General features: G+C 44.9%; 3 protein-coding genes across 3 annotated transcripts; all 3 read right to left on the minus strand.

The window, feature by feature from the left end:
• Positions 1 to 1,547: 1,547 nt before the first annotated feature.
• On the minus strand, positions 1,548 to 3,189 carry FOXG_15129 (uncharacterized protein; the record flags this gene model as incomplete). The annotated part of the gene is made up of 3 exons (XM_018395199.1): positions 1,548 to 2,138; positions 2,202 to 2,595; positions 2,660 to 3,189. 3 exons carry the CDS (start codon positions 3,187 to 3,189, stop codon positions 1,548 to 1,550), a joined length of 1,515 nt encoding a protein of 504 aa, XP_018255696.1.
• A 2,332-nt stretch (positions 3,190 to 5,521) lies between these two features.
• FOXG_21998 (uncharacterized protein) lies at positions 5,522 to 6,955 on the minus strand (the record flags this gene model as incomplete). The annotated part of the gene is made up of 2 exons (XM_018402379.1): positions 5,522 to 6,357; positions 6,409 to 6,955. 2 exons carry the CDS (start codon positions 6,953 to 6,955, stop codon positions 5,522 to 5,524), a joined length of 1,383 nt encoding a protein of 460 aa, XP_018255697.1.
• A 759-nt stretch (positions 6,956 to 7,714) lies between these two features.
• On the minus strand, positions 7,715 to 7,933 carry FOXG_21999 (uncharacterized protein; the record flags this gene model as incomplete). Its single annotated transcript, XM_018402380.1, has 1 exon — positions 7,715 to 7,933. One exon carries the CDS (start codon positions 7,931 to 7,933, stop codon positions 7,715 to 7,717), a length of 219 nt encoding a protein of 72 aa, XP_018255698.1.
• Between the last annotated feature and the right edge of the window lie 6,302 nt (positions 7,934 to 14,235).

The raw sequence follows: 14,235 nt of genomic DNA on the forward strand, positions 1-14,235 counted from the left end.
GACGATGGGTACCACCTAATCGGTTAGTTGTACATCGGTCAAAGTGCTTTAGCCACTTGAGGCCCGTGTCGTTATCCGTCCAGCCATTTTGGGTCGTTATAATAGCCCAATCGCGCGGGAGGTTGCATTCTTGATACCAGTTGGTAAGATGATTTTGGCCCGCAACCACGATAAACGGCTCGATCGCCCAGCCTGCCGCATTAATCGCCTGGATTACTGTAACCCATTCCCGGTTTCCAGGCTGTACTGATTTAGGTCGTCCATGCCTTTCAGCACATGTAACAACCATACCGCTTGAGATAACGCCCATCATAAAGCCAGTCTCGTCAAAGTTCCAGATATCATCTGATTGGATACCATATTTCGCAATTGTGTTCTGTACCAGCTTAAACCAATTACGAATAACGGTCGGATCTTCACATTTGGCCCTCTTATAGTCATATCTCCGCTGAAAACGTATCTTGAGCAATGGTTGTCGCTTGACGAAGTTCATAGCCCAGCGCGTGCCGACGCGTGGCGCGTCGCGGGCATCAAGCAGTCGATTGGCCATTTGTTCAACACCACTCAATCGCGGGGGATATCCTCGTGAGTTTAGGTCGATGATGAACTCAAGAAGAGTATCTTCTTCTAGATTTGATAGCTTTCGTGAGTTAGGCATGGTATCGCGTCGAAGTTGAATCCCTTGCTGGCGGCGACGTAGCCTATGCTCATTAACCTGATAGATATTTGCAGCTCGTCGGGTGCTTAGTTTTGGGTTATTTTGAAGGGCTTGAAGGGCAAGAAGAGTATTTGCCTCAATATCAGACTGTGGCATAGTTTATGCTTGAGAATCAATTGGTTAAATGAAAAGTAAGATGTAGGTGGGAAAAGTGCGACGCTCGCTTGTCTGCGACGCTCGCTTATCATGTACGTTATCCGATTAGATAATACTGAAACTTTGATGAGACTGGTTATATAATGGTTATTATTATGGTCGGAATGGTCATCATAGGTTCAGAAAGGCAAGGAAGATTAAAATCAGTGCTGCTTAGAAATCGGGAATGGATTACAATAATCCGGGCCATTACTGCGGAAAGTCAATCCATTACACCATTCATTATTGGCACAAGCTAATATCATCTTGCTAACTGGCACCGAGAATGCAACCTTGCTAGCCATTAGGCTATCACAATGAGCCAAAATAGCTAGATATATAACCAGCTGGGCCTAGAGTGGCTGAAGCACTTTGATTGATCTGCAGCTAAATAATTAAATAGTCGCTATCATTTCCTGATCCTCAATGGCCACGAAAGCCACCACTCCGCCGAGTCTAGGAGATATTGCAAGGGTAATAAGATTATCACGGTCTATATGCCGCTCCATTCATCGCATATACTCCAGCCACTTGATTTCGGGTGATTTGGACCGCTTAAAAGGCATATGGTCGAGAACTAGAGCATCTGCTCGGAAGGTCCGCTGTTACAGACACAAATCGTAATACGCAGGATAATAACACAGGACACTAACAGCGACACTCTGGAACATTAAGACCCTGAACTCTAAAAATATCAATCCATCCAAGTAACCGACTTGAAGTAAAGAAACTCGTCCAATCCCTGGTAACCGTTAAAACGACCAAATCCACTATCCTTCACACCTCCATGGGGGAGAGAGTATTCATCATGCACCGTCATAGAATTAATGCGTACGGCCCCTGACTCCAAGCCATCGGCCAGCTGGAATGCCACCCTCAAGTCCTTCGAGAAAATGGCAGCCGCTAAGCCGTATTCCGTGTCATTCGCTAATTCTAAGGCTTCCTTTTCTGTCTTGAAAGTGAAGAGAGACACACTGGGGCCGAACGACTCTGTTGCGTATAGGTCCATGTCCTTTTTGATATTGCCAAGGACCACAGGTCTCATTTTTGTATCTGTCTCATAAGCATGCTTATCCTCAAAAATCTTCAGTGGTTGTGCGCCTTTGGATATAGCGTCTTGAATGAGGCCCCGGTTACGAGTGGCTGAGGCTGCAGTCACGACGGCAGGTGTGTCATCCGCGGCACCGAAAAGCTTTCTAATTGCTTCACCAAGACGTTCCTGAAACTCAGATGAGATAGATTCGTCAACCAGGATACGCTCCGTGGACATGCAGATTTGGCCAGCCTATATAAGTCCTTGTCAATAAAATCTTCTGAGTCATACACTTGGGGGTTCAGAGTCACATACATTGAGGAACGCTCCTCGGGCGCAGTGAAGAGCAGCTTGGTCCAGATCGGCGTCTTTGAGTACAATCGCACTCGCCTTTCCGCCAAGTTCCATAAGAACAGGCTTCAGATGTTTCCCTGCGAGAGAGGATATAATTCTCCCAACCCTGGTACTGCCTGTAAAATTAATCTTCTTAACATGCGGGTGCGAAACCAGGGTATTTATGGTACTAGCCGCCTCGGTAGGTGAATGAAATATCAAGTTCAGGCACCCGTCTGGCAAGCCGGCCTCTCGCAAGACATCGGCGATCGCCCAATAACAACGGGGCGTAAACTCAGAGCCTTTCAGAACAGTAGTGTTTCCAGCAGCCAAGGCAAAAAGAACAGATCGAAGTCCAAGATGAAAAGGGGAATTCCTTGTAACGGTAGACATTAGCAGGGCTACTAAGCCACGGCATGACTCCCTAAGATTTATCTTACCAAGGTGCAATTCCCAGAACGACTCCATAAGGTTTTTTTTGCACTAGAGCTTTCATACCTTCATGGGTTGACTCCGGTGCAAACGCTTGCACAGCCCCAGCTATCCTACCAGCTGTGTCCTTCAACCCTTCAATTGTCAGACCAAGAACGAAGTCTTGGTAAAATTTATTGGCGCCTAGCTCGTGATGCATATATCCGCCGAGCTCATCAAGCCTTTTTTCCATTATCTCAGCGGCTTTGAGAAATATATCGCGTCGATAGGAAACTTTGGTTCGGGACCAGTCGCGGAAGGTGTCGTGGGCATTTTGCACAGCTTCCTGCACCTGATGCTTGCTGGCACAAGAGAAAGACCATACTTCTTTACCAGTCAAAGGGCTGATAACGGGGGAAGATTCAGAACCATGCACCTGCTGGCCATTGATTATGAGCGGAATCGTAGGCTGGGTCGCTGTGCTTCCATATCGTCTATAAAGCGATAGGGAATGGTGGCTTGAAAGGGCAGCTGCCCGTTTGGTGGATGTTGTCAGCATTGAAACTAAGTTCTAAAATATTATAGAGGGTAAACGCGAGGTTAGGATCTGATGTGAGACGTATCTATGTAGAATATTTGTATCTATATGATGGATGAGTAGCGATAACTAGAAATTTTGGGGACGCCATTTCACGCCTCTGTGCAGACCCATTATTCCGTTGGATTGTGCTAGCTTCCGTCGGAATGTGTTAGTTTCCATCGGAATGTGCCAGCTTCCGACATTCAGTTGCAACTCACTTCCGAAGCTACGGGAACCTCGGATTTGAGATGGAAGCAATGGAACTCGCCAACGGAAAGATTCCTAAGGTCTCATTGACTTTCCCAGGTTAGGTGTTATCGAGTTGCACTATACAGGAAGGGCCACAAAGTTCCGTCTGGAAACTAAGGGGGGAGCCAATATGCCTATGGGTATCTGTAATTCTAACAATTCCACGGGTCCAGTGAAAATGACGAAACGCAGTGCGGCTGTTCCTCTATTGCATGCTATAGTGTATAAGTCAAGATAATATAGAGCCTGATATATATTAAAGTTATACTTCAATGCAACTTTTAATTTACCTTCAGGCAAAATAACAAGCCGGTTAAGCCTATTAACAACTCGAAGTGAATTTACCCCTTAAGATCATCTAAACCCCTAGACAAAAGAAATGGCACTATTAAACTGTGGAGGGTAAGATTATTGAAACGAGAGGGTTAAAATAGCTAGAAGCAGTCTTCATTAGGATCCCTAATATATAAACTATTTGAAAGCTAAATTACAGTATTACAATTGTGACGTTTGGGTATCATACGGGATAAACTAGTCCGTTCTAGGTTTATGTTGGTAGGATCGTAGGATATAATCTTAGTGTAGCGTAACGTCATGTCTCTTAATAGTCAATAGAGTTGGTGTGGCGTATTGATGTAAAAATGTTTTATTAACAGCTGGTGAGATAAGTTCTATGAAAGTGCTGATGAATGTTGTCTATATACCTGTTGGGCGACTCGAGTCGTGAGTCGTCGTTATGTCAGGCTCTGTACGAAGGCTCACGGTTGTAGTGGGTCAAGGCGTGAGCCACTACATAATTGGTGAAAGTGTGATGGGGGTATACCCGGGGTAACGGCTAAGGTCGTAACAACAAAAAGTTCAAAGTTTAGGGAAATAATTTTAATATAGTTATTAGGATCAAGACCGTATTTTATAAGTAGCCATTTTATGTATCCTCTTAATAAGTCTAAGTAAATTTACCCTTCAAGACTAGTTCAATCCTCATGTAGACAGAATGGTACTATTAAACTAAGGTAGCCGAAAAGTGCATCACATGACCTATTGGCCATCTGTCAACGACACTAGGCCTGGTTAGGAAAACACAACAAGCAGACGCCTCTTTGAGGGAGGTAGGGGAGAGTCCCAAAGTAAAAGTACAATCAAGGACATTAAGGCGCATGCGATCCGTTGAACAATATCAATTCCTACAGTGACTACTACATATAACGATGAGATGAACCATGTCGATTGTAGAGACCAGATGAGGGCATATTAAGGCTATGATCATCCTATCCGCCGCGGCGCTTGGCAGGCTCTAATTTGGATCCTCTTACTTTATATGGTCCTTGTGAATAGTTATCTGCTACAACGCCACAGACAGCCTAACTAGAGACAATACACGAGCCAACAGGAGTGGCGCTGATGTATCTATAACGACCTGTTCAAGGGGTTCCATGGGGAAAGTGTCGCACTGAGCGTGCTTTAAGGGTTAAAGTAAATGTGTTGATTGATTGTTTTTTTTTTCTTCTTCTCTTTTGGGGGTATTTCATCCCGCAGAGTTACTTAAAACACATAGCTAGGTTACTAATACAGTTGTTTCCTTAGGCCGTGAAGATCATGTCTACCCTGCGACAAAAAGTCAGTCAAGGCAGATGTTTCGGACTGGAGACGAATCTACACCTATGGCACATCATAAACTTATCTGAAGGGGGGGGGGAAGCTAATTACGTTGCTTGTCAGGACCACCGGGTGGGGCAGTCAAGGTCAGGAAGTTTGAGGAAGCCTTTGGCGCCAGTCATCAATAATATGAAGGAGCAGTGTGATGTCGCGATTTGTAACTCAAAGTATTGTTTGGACATCTATCGTAGGCTAATTTAGGTGCAGAATAATGTACCTTTTCTTCTCGCATATTAATTGGGCAGACATCCCTGGAGTGATCTGGCGGGAGCCTTTCGATAATTGAGGGGATACGATTTCCTTCATATACCCTTTAAAAGCTGGGGCGCATGTTGGGCTCGGTACGGCCGGGAGGTTTTCCATAGCTCGACGGATAGACATACATTCCAAGGATTCATCAATATATCTAAAAAACAACAGCAAGCGTAAAGCCAGTATTGTAGAGTCTTGTTGCAAGGACAAATGTAGTGCCAGCCAGACAAAGTACGCCAGCAAAAACCTTATCACCTGTCCATCCACCAGCACCATCAATGATTACGCCGCTGATAGGGCTTGTTGTAAGACCACCGATAGAGGACACGCAATAAATAACACCAGTACGGAAGCCGATTTCAGACATGGGCGAAATCTGCGCAACCAAAGGGGAGATAAGTGAGACATATGCGCCAGAACAGAGGCCAAAAAGCGCAGCAAACGCGATAACGCCGCCTGTAGTGGAACAAGGAATCCAAAGAGCGAGGATCCAGATTGCAGTAAGATAGCATACAATGGTGAAAGTATTGTAGCAACCAATGCGATCTCCTGCAAAGCCGGATAGAATTCTCCCAAAGAGACTGCCTGCATTGAGTATAGGGATAAGATACTCAGTGATAGAAGCGTCTATACCGATATCGAGTGCTTGGACAGGCAGATAAGTAATTGGAACGTAGATCCCAAAAGTAAAGCAGAAGAAGCCTAGAAGGCATAAGACAAACCCTGGCTCCTTGAATAGCTGCTTTACTTGATTATGGCTCAATTTGGCGGGCTGAGGTCTGCGGAACGTACGCACCGTTAGATTAGCGACGATGAGGAGGCCGAGGATGAGGAAGGCGCAGATACGCATGGTCCAGCTATAGCCAACGTCTTTAATAAGGCGGGTAACCATGATTGGGAAGACTATGCCACCCAGACTTGAGCCTGTGGCCATGATACCGAAAGCAGCTCCTGTCTTTGTGGTAAACCAACCGTGGATAACGTTTAAAGCTATAAATGACTTAGTCTTTATTCAGGGTAAAAGGTAGATATCATTCTTACCAGCTTGAAAAATGGCAGCAACGCCAACAGCAGAACAGACACCCTGGCTAAGTAGAATTTGATAATACTTAGTAGCGAGAGATGCCATCATTAGGCCGAAAACATGAAGAAGTGATCCCCCAAAGAGCAGATACCGAGGACCATAAGAATCATATATTTTGCCGACAATAGGTCCCATGGCCATCATAAAAAAGATCTGAAGCGAGGGAATCCAGGAGATAGTACTTGATGAATAGTTGGGAAGTAGTTCATTCTCAAAGTATTCCTGAAATGCTCCAACACTATTGATCCAACCAAAGCTGCAGAATGAGGCACACCATGTTCCTAGAACGACGAACCAAGCGACGCCGCCGTTAGGGGGTTCCGGTTGCTGTGAGGCCAGGGGAGGAGCTGCCTCGGGGTCTGGTTCTCTGCCGGCGTTCTCCTCTGTACTAGGCTCAACGTCTTCGGTCTTGTTGGTCATAGCATCCTCAGCCTGTTGGAGAGCCATGCCTGTTGCCTGTGAAGCCAGGGATGGCGTCACCAGGTCGTCGCTATTTGTTGACATGTTATTGTGTGAATTCAGAGACTGGTGGCCACTTCGAGCAGTGAAAGGAAAGGGTCATCTAGTTAAAGTCGTTTTGATGGTGAAGGTCGATGTAAGGAAGTCTTTTTCTTTTTTTTTTTTTTCTTTTTGGAAACTTGGGGTGCGCCGGGGCCTTTTGTATACTGTTATATGAATGACGGAAATCATACAAGAAATGACTGTGATGGCTTTAATACGATGGTACCCGAAATTAAACTTCCGACCATCTACTCATTAGACTCGGGTTTCTCGGCACATAGAAGACGCAGTTGCAATATCTTCCTTAACTGGTCACCACTAATCCTTGCACTTCGCCAATTGACTGCCTTGTATGTATAGGTAACCGTGCAGGTATACTTCCTTAGACCGGATCGATGCGGAGGAATCGTAAATGTCTTAGCGTACCTACTGGCCCTATGAGATTTGTTCTCTCGGGCGTAATACACTCTATCTATCTGTGCTTCCATAGTTGGTTGGCTCTAGTTTAAGTTCCGGTTTTCGGAACAGGGGCTTTGCCGGAACCAATTTAAAACTTTGGAACAGTCTCGTCTTCCGCTCCCTTTCGGGTATTCCCTTTCCGTCTTCCCTTTTCCTGCTTTCGGCCATTCTATAGCACACAATGCAGGCTTTCTAATCATGCGCCATACGCCATACGGACCTGAATGGTTTATGGTGTATGATCTATTCTCGTTTGTCGAACTAAACCATATACTGCCCATACGGCAAATGACGCCAAACCGGTCAATGGCCCACATCTTCCTCTAGAGCGCTGGTGCTTCCCTCCTCTGCCATGTATTCATATTGTTCAACCTCGTCTAATTGTAGCCCCGCCGTTCTACCACTGCGAATCCAGCTCTCCAAGCATTCCCCCTTTTCAATTGTCGATGCTCCAAAGAGCATTCGATCCCACGAAATTGTACGCCTTAATCCAGAGAATGTACGCTCAGGGTCAGCAGACATGACGGGTATTGAGAGAATGTTTATTGCTATCTTTGACAGTCGGGAAAAGCGCTCCTTCTGCTCATCGTGGAGCCACCAGACAAGGCGGGAGCAGTCAATCGGAATAGGCGGCTGGGAGGTGTAGGTTTCGTATTCAGCAACGCCGGGGTCTGTGCCTATGACATTAAGCTCCTTTGCAAGCAGGTCATACCCATCCAGCTCCAGTGCCGGAACAACGGAAGGAGTAGTACAAACGGTTAGCAGGTTCTTGTATTTGCCTTTCCACAACTTCTTCACCACTGGAAAGATCTTCTTATGCCGGGCCTTTAGCCAATTTTTCTGTATATGAGCCTTTCCTCAGCATGGATGGAGAATAAGCGCTGCAGCGTATGCCGGACTCTCATCGGAGAGCCGGTAATATTTGTCGAAGACATGCCAGTTAGTCAGTACTGGACGCAAGTAACTGTTGGTTCATCTTGTATCTGCTGAATGCTTGCTGGTAATGCTTGTGAAGAACATCCATGGTAAATAATATATAATTAAGCGTTAAATAATACCCCTTAGTAAGTAAAGTTATCTTCTAAACTAGCTGTAAGAAGTTCCGCGTCTTATAAAGGTTTTGCCAATCCTGTAGTGCTAAGTATTCGTCCACAAGGGCGTCGTAGTACTTGTCCTGATACCACTGATATGCTCCTCCTTATCAAGAGCGGCATCAAGCAGCACCGCTCATCATATGTCAACTCAATCAAATCAATCAACTCAACTTCGAGCTTGAGGGCTATCAATGAAATCAACTTTGACTTCAAAGTTGATTTGATTGACATATGAGCGCTGCAACCATTGTCCAATCCACAAACTATTGAGCCATTTCAACGCAGCTAAATAAAGCACCCAATGCAACAATACAAACCCCTTCAACTATGCAATCCCCTGTAAAGAAAGTGCAAGCTCGCAGCAAGCCCAGCACTTACGAACCTCCATTTCCTGCATACAGCATGGATCGGAACGATCAGAAGACATATGCTACATCTCTAATGGGTGTGCAGCATTCTGCAGACGACGATGCACCAACATGAATAATGTAGGCTGAGAGATTTTTTTATCCACTCAATTGTGTGATCCACTCGCATGTAGATCACGTTAATGCACGAGTAACATACAGATTTTGCCTTGAGTATCAAAAGGACAGTTGAAGGTATTAACAAAAGAAGGTTTACAGTAAAGGTATAATATGTATATAAGAGTAGAGTAGAATGAAAGGGAATGCTATTATAAAACCAAACCGCCCACCGAGAGGCGACTTTGAGGCCTTAATACGAAGCTTAACCTGGGCGTTGCCGTCCGGGTTGCACCAAAGGTGTATGAAACCCGGCCGTCAGCTCGCGGACCCCTTCGACTTCCCGACCCCGAGTGGAGATCGGATCGTGTCGAGAGCCCGCTGCCGAAGGGATGGAGAGTAGCAGGTCAAGATTGGGTGTGAAGCGCATGTAGAAAATACCCGGCTTGTCCCCTTCGGATAGATCCCGATAGATTCAGGACTTTCGGAATACCATCACCAGTCTTCTTATTGCTTTCATTCTATATTCGTTAAACAATCATGGCGCCTGAACAACAACGTCCACCGCGTATTCTCACTTGTGTGCTCTGTCACCAACGCAAGAAGAAGTGCGATCGCAAAAGGCCATGTTCATCTTGCACCGAGGTAAGCTGTCTTGCACCCATGTAAGACACGAGTTAACTATTAGCAGGCCGGAATAGAATGCATCCCAAGTACGCCAGCTCCCAAGCGCAGTCATCGCAAACCTGTGAAGGAAATACTGGCACGGCTGGACCGTTGTGAGGAGCTTTTGAAGAAATGTAATTGCGTGCAAAAGCCTTGGAAGTACGTTTCGCTGAAGATGGGTAATATCCTGGTGGACTAACTGTGTTGTTTAGGAGTTAGGAAATCTACACAGGCCAAATCCTAATGACCAGCTAACTTGGGTTTGTGTTTTGTCACAAAAGGCAACGGTTGCACAGCATAGAATGTCTGACGGCAGCTGTTCACTTCTCAATGTTGGCACACATCAATCTTGTTGAAGATGGTTTTTTTGGTTTGACAACAGATGGGCACGCGAGCTCTTGCTTTTCGTCACTACAGGTCATTCCAGATGCGGAAATGCGAGGTTCTCGTCGATGCAAATCGCTCCCTATTGCAAAAACTTTCATTTCTTGGCTCGGGACTTCGGGTTACTTATCGACTCCTAGCGCATGTTACTGCGTATCACTTAGAAATAACTGATTGCGCTGTAACTGTTCCTAAAGGCATAACTCTCGGAACAGGAACTACGGCGGAATAGCAACTGTAGCGGAATAGGAACTACGGATCTACTGATGTTTTGTCTTGCGTTATTTACTTTACATAAATTGATTAAAGAAAATCTCCTTGAATAAAATATACTTGTTTATTAATAAAAGTTAAAGTAATATCTTTTTATTAATAGGAGCTTTTTATACTAGTTTATTTACTATATATTATTATATTTTATACACGTAAACTATCTAGTAACGTACATGGTAAGCGAGTGCAACAAACAAGCGAGTGCAACACAACATCCCAACATCACAAATAGGAATAGCCATAAAAACACAATAGACTATTAATTAAGTAAAATTAATCGCTATATCCTTCCAGAGGCATAGCCACAACTATCTGACAGGTCCTTGCATTATGTCCTGTCGTGCCGCACGCTCTACAGCGCCTTTCCTTTCTTCGCGCATGCCCTCCTTGACCACCACTTCTCGATGGTCCATCCACCGCCTGCGCATCAACATCCGTTTGGTCAATTACTTGCCTTCCTTCCTCTACTGTCATCACACCTCCTTTCTGTAACCAGGTTCTTTTTGCCCTACGCCGGCGGCTTACTATCTCATTTGCCTGTTCAAGATCTTGGACCCTGGCCTCTAACAAGGCAACCTTATGCATAACTATCTTTGTTCCCTTAGAAGAAGACCTCAATGCTTCTAGAATCGACTCTGGAGAGCTACTTTTATGCCTTTTGATTCTCCTTTCAAGATATTCAAGCTGAGAGTCTGCCTCGAGGATAGTCTTTGGGGTCTTTGAAACCCAAGGGGTCGAGGGGCTAACTACCGCCTCCGCAGGCGTCGGAGTCCGCAGCTGCATATCGAGCTTCGAGATTACACTTTCTGGGTCGAGAGGAGCAAGTCCGGCTCCTCTAAAGGCTGCTTTAATATTTTTCTCTGTCATTGTGGCCTGGTAGGCGGTGTAAAAAGCCAGGAAGAACTCGGTTTTGGAAATGTGGGTTACAGAGCATCTGATTAAATGCTCGATTTCTTGCGCCAAAGCACCCGACATCACGAAGCTGCAGCAGATGAGACGAATGAGGCGGTATACAAAGCGTGATGATTTTATTTGCCTTGCAATATCTCTCAAAGTCGACCGAGTGGTGACTTTCGTGTCCGTCGAGGATCAGGAGACGATAGCGATTCTTTGATTGCTTGGTAGTACACCGGTCGAAGTGCTTTAGCCACTCGAGGCCTAACTCGTTATCTGTCCAGCCATTAGGGTTCGTCCCAATAGCCCAATCGCCCGGGAGGTTACTTTCCTGGTACCAGTTGGCGAGGTGATATTGGCCGGCACCTATGATGAACGGCGCGATCTCCCAGCCTTCCGCATTGATCGCCTGGATCACAGTAATCCATTCACGGTTTCCAGGCTGCACTGATTTTGGTTTTCCGCGTCTTTCTGTGCCTGTGACAACCATTCCGCTTGCGATCATGCCCATTAGAAAGCCAACCTCATCAAAGTTATAGATATCAGCCAGATTAATACCATATTTCGCGATTGTGTTTTCTACGAGCTTAAACCACTTTCTAATCTCGGTTGGATCTTCGCCTTTAGCCCTCTGGTAGTCATACCTGCGAAAAAACCGCGTCTTGGGCTCTTTGTGTCGCTTGATGAAGTTAGAAGCCCAGCGCTTGCCGACGGGTGGCGCGTCGCGGTCAGCGAGCAATCGGTTGGCCATTTCTTCCACACTACGCAGTCGCAGGGGAAATCCTCGCGAATCCAGGTCGAGGATAAACTGAACTATGATCTGCTCCTCTAGATCAGATAGTTTGCGTGATTTAGGCACCCAATCGCATCGAGACTGCATGCCTCGCTGACGGCAACCTAGCTTCTGATGACAGACTTGGTATATTGATGCAGCGCCTCGGATGCTTAGTTTTGGATCATTTTGAAGGGCTTGTAGGGCAAGAAGAATTTTTGCTTCATCATTTGACTGGGACATCTTTAATGGTTGAGAATCAATTGATCAAATGTACAGAGAAGAGAATGAGGGATTTTTGTGACACATGCTTGTCTGTGACATAAGCTTATCATGTACGTTATATCTTTTATAAAATACAGTTATAAGAGAAATTCATATAAATTTAAATCAAATATAAATTAAACTATTATTTATTTTTAAATTAATTAGTTTTTATAAGTTTAAAATAGAACTATATTACAATTAAATGCTATTCTAATAGTAATATAATTAGTTACTTTTCGTCAATCTTATACTTCTTTACAGTACATTAAATACTATGTTTTAAATTATTTTAAAGTGTTTAAAGTATAAGAAGAGTTTTAAGTTTATCTCTCTTTATATACATTTTATAAAAGTATTATTTTATATTCTTAATATATCAGTTATAATACTTATTAGTGTATTTTCTATATCTATTTATTATTATTAAGTATTAATTATTATTATTATTATTATTATTATTACTCATATTAATAGGCATTTCAGGCTTATTTAACCTGTATCTAATTACTTAGTTTATTCCATTTCCTCTTGCTTTTAGACTTGTTACCCAACTGCGGTGAAAACGCCTACTCTTCTTTTTCCAATTGTCGCGTACCCCTGTCGACTTCACACAGGTGGAGCCCAAACTTGGGAGCGGTGCGAGTAGCGACCAAGTTTGCAATAAGCACAGGCCGTTTGGATGCTATACAGACACGCAAAACATACCAACAAGACAAGATAATAAGAGCTAACATAGTACATCCTCTGGTAGACAGACCAGGCTTCAGCCGCTGAAGATGGGACGCTGAACACTTGAAGAAGTTGGCCTTCAAGCAGGCCCGTCGTAGCGCAGGGACAAGAGAGGCTGGGAAATGTGGTGAAGAGTAGGGATTGGTGAGGTTTCAGGGTTTCAGGACAAGAAGTCGGAAAATAATGTAACGAGATTCAACTTTGTGGGCCACGTGAGGCATATCCTCCCGAGCGGAATAAATTCATTCATTCATTCATTCAGTTCCAGTGGGACGTAAAGCGATTCCGAACCGTGATTCCGAAGCGGAATTCCGGAACCGGAATGAACAAATGTCACCCTGCCTTGTTTCATATATATGTATCGCACTGAGCGTGCTTAAAGGGCGAAAGTGAATATGATGAGCAGCAGCAAAATGTGTCTGTGTAGGGTATTCTATCCCATAGCTTCTACTTTAATCACCTAGCTTGATTACTAAGGGCTGTTGTTCCTGAGGCTCGTTGAGACAATGCCCGGCCTGCGACAATATGTAATATTAAAAGCTTCTATAAAACCAACCCTACTTATCTGTAAACAGAGTACAAACCGGATCACTGCGCAACTAGGCATAGTCGATCTCTGACCATCTTCAATCAAACGCAGCCACTCCCGCACTCACGTTAAACCATGACTGTCCAGAACCCAGGCACGAGCAGGCTTCGAGAATCACTCGTGTTTCTGTGTTTCTTGGAATCACAAAGTGATTCTCCTATGATATCATGACCACCACAAGTATATGGATCACACTCATTAGCACTTTCATAGACTCTAGCTTACCAGCTATCACTAAAACCTGTCTACCTCAATAAGCCTCACCTACATTGACTATTAAGAGACGTAACACTTCACTTGGCTCAGCATCACGCCCTATGACTCTGCAAAGTTGCAAACATGGACCTTGTACGGACTAGGTTATCCCTTGGGAACCCAACCGTTACAATATCGGTACGTAATGCCGACCATGAGCGGAAGATGTATGTATGTGTATTTTTCGTCCGGGGGGCCATCGGCCCCGAAAAGTCCCCTGCTGGGGCACAGGACGTGCTGGGCTAAACTACCTACAATTGCTGTCGCATCCGAATCTACCTAGAAAACCCGCAATGTCCACTTGCATCAACGGAGAGCGCCGGACGCCCTTTCCCCCAAGTGGCACCTGCCCTACTTGTAGCCAGCCCTACCGTAGTTTCAAGCACATCGTCTTGGACGTCAAAGCAGGTGGTCCTGGCAAAGTTGCATGCAACCGC

This window comes from Fusarium oxysporum, chromosome 1 (assembly GCF_000149955.1).
Source record: "Fusarium oxysporum f. sp. lycopersici 4287 chromosome 1, whole genome shotgun sequence".
In the NCBI taxonomy this organism is placed as follows: domain Eukaryota; kingdom Fungi; phylum Ascomycota; class Sordariomycetes; order Hypocreales; family Nectriaceae; genus Fusarium; species Fusarium oxysporum.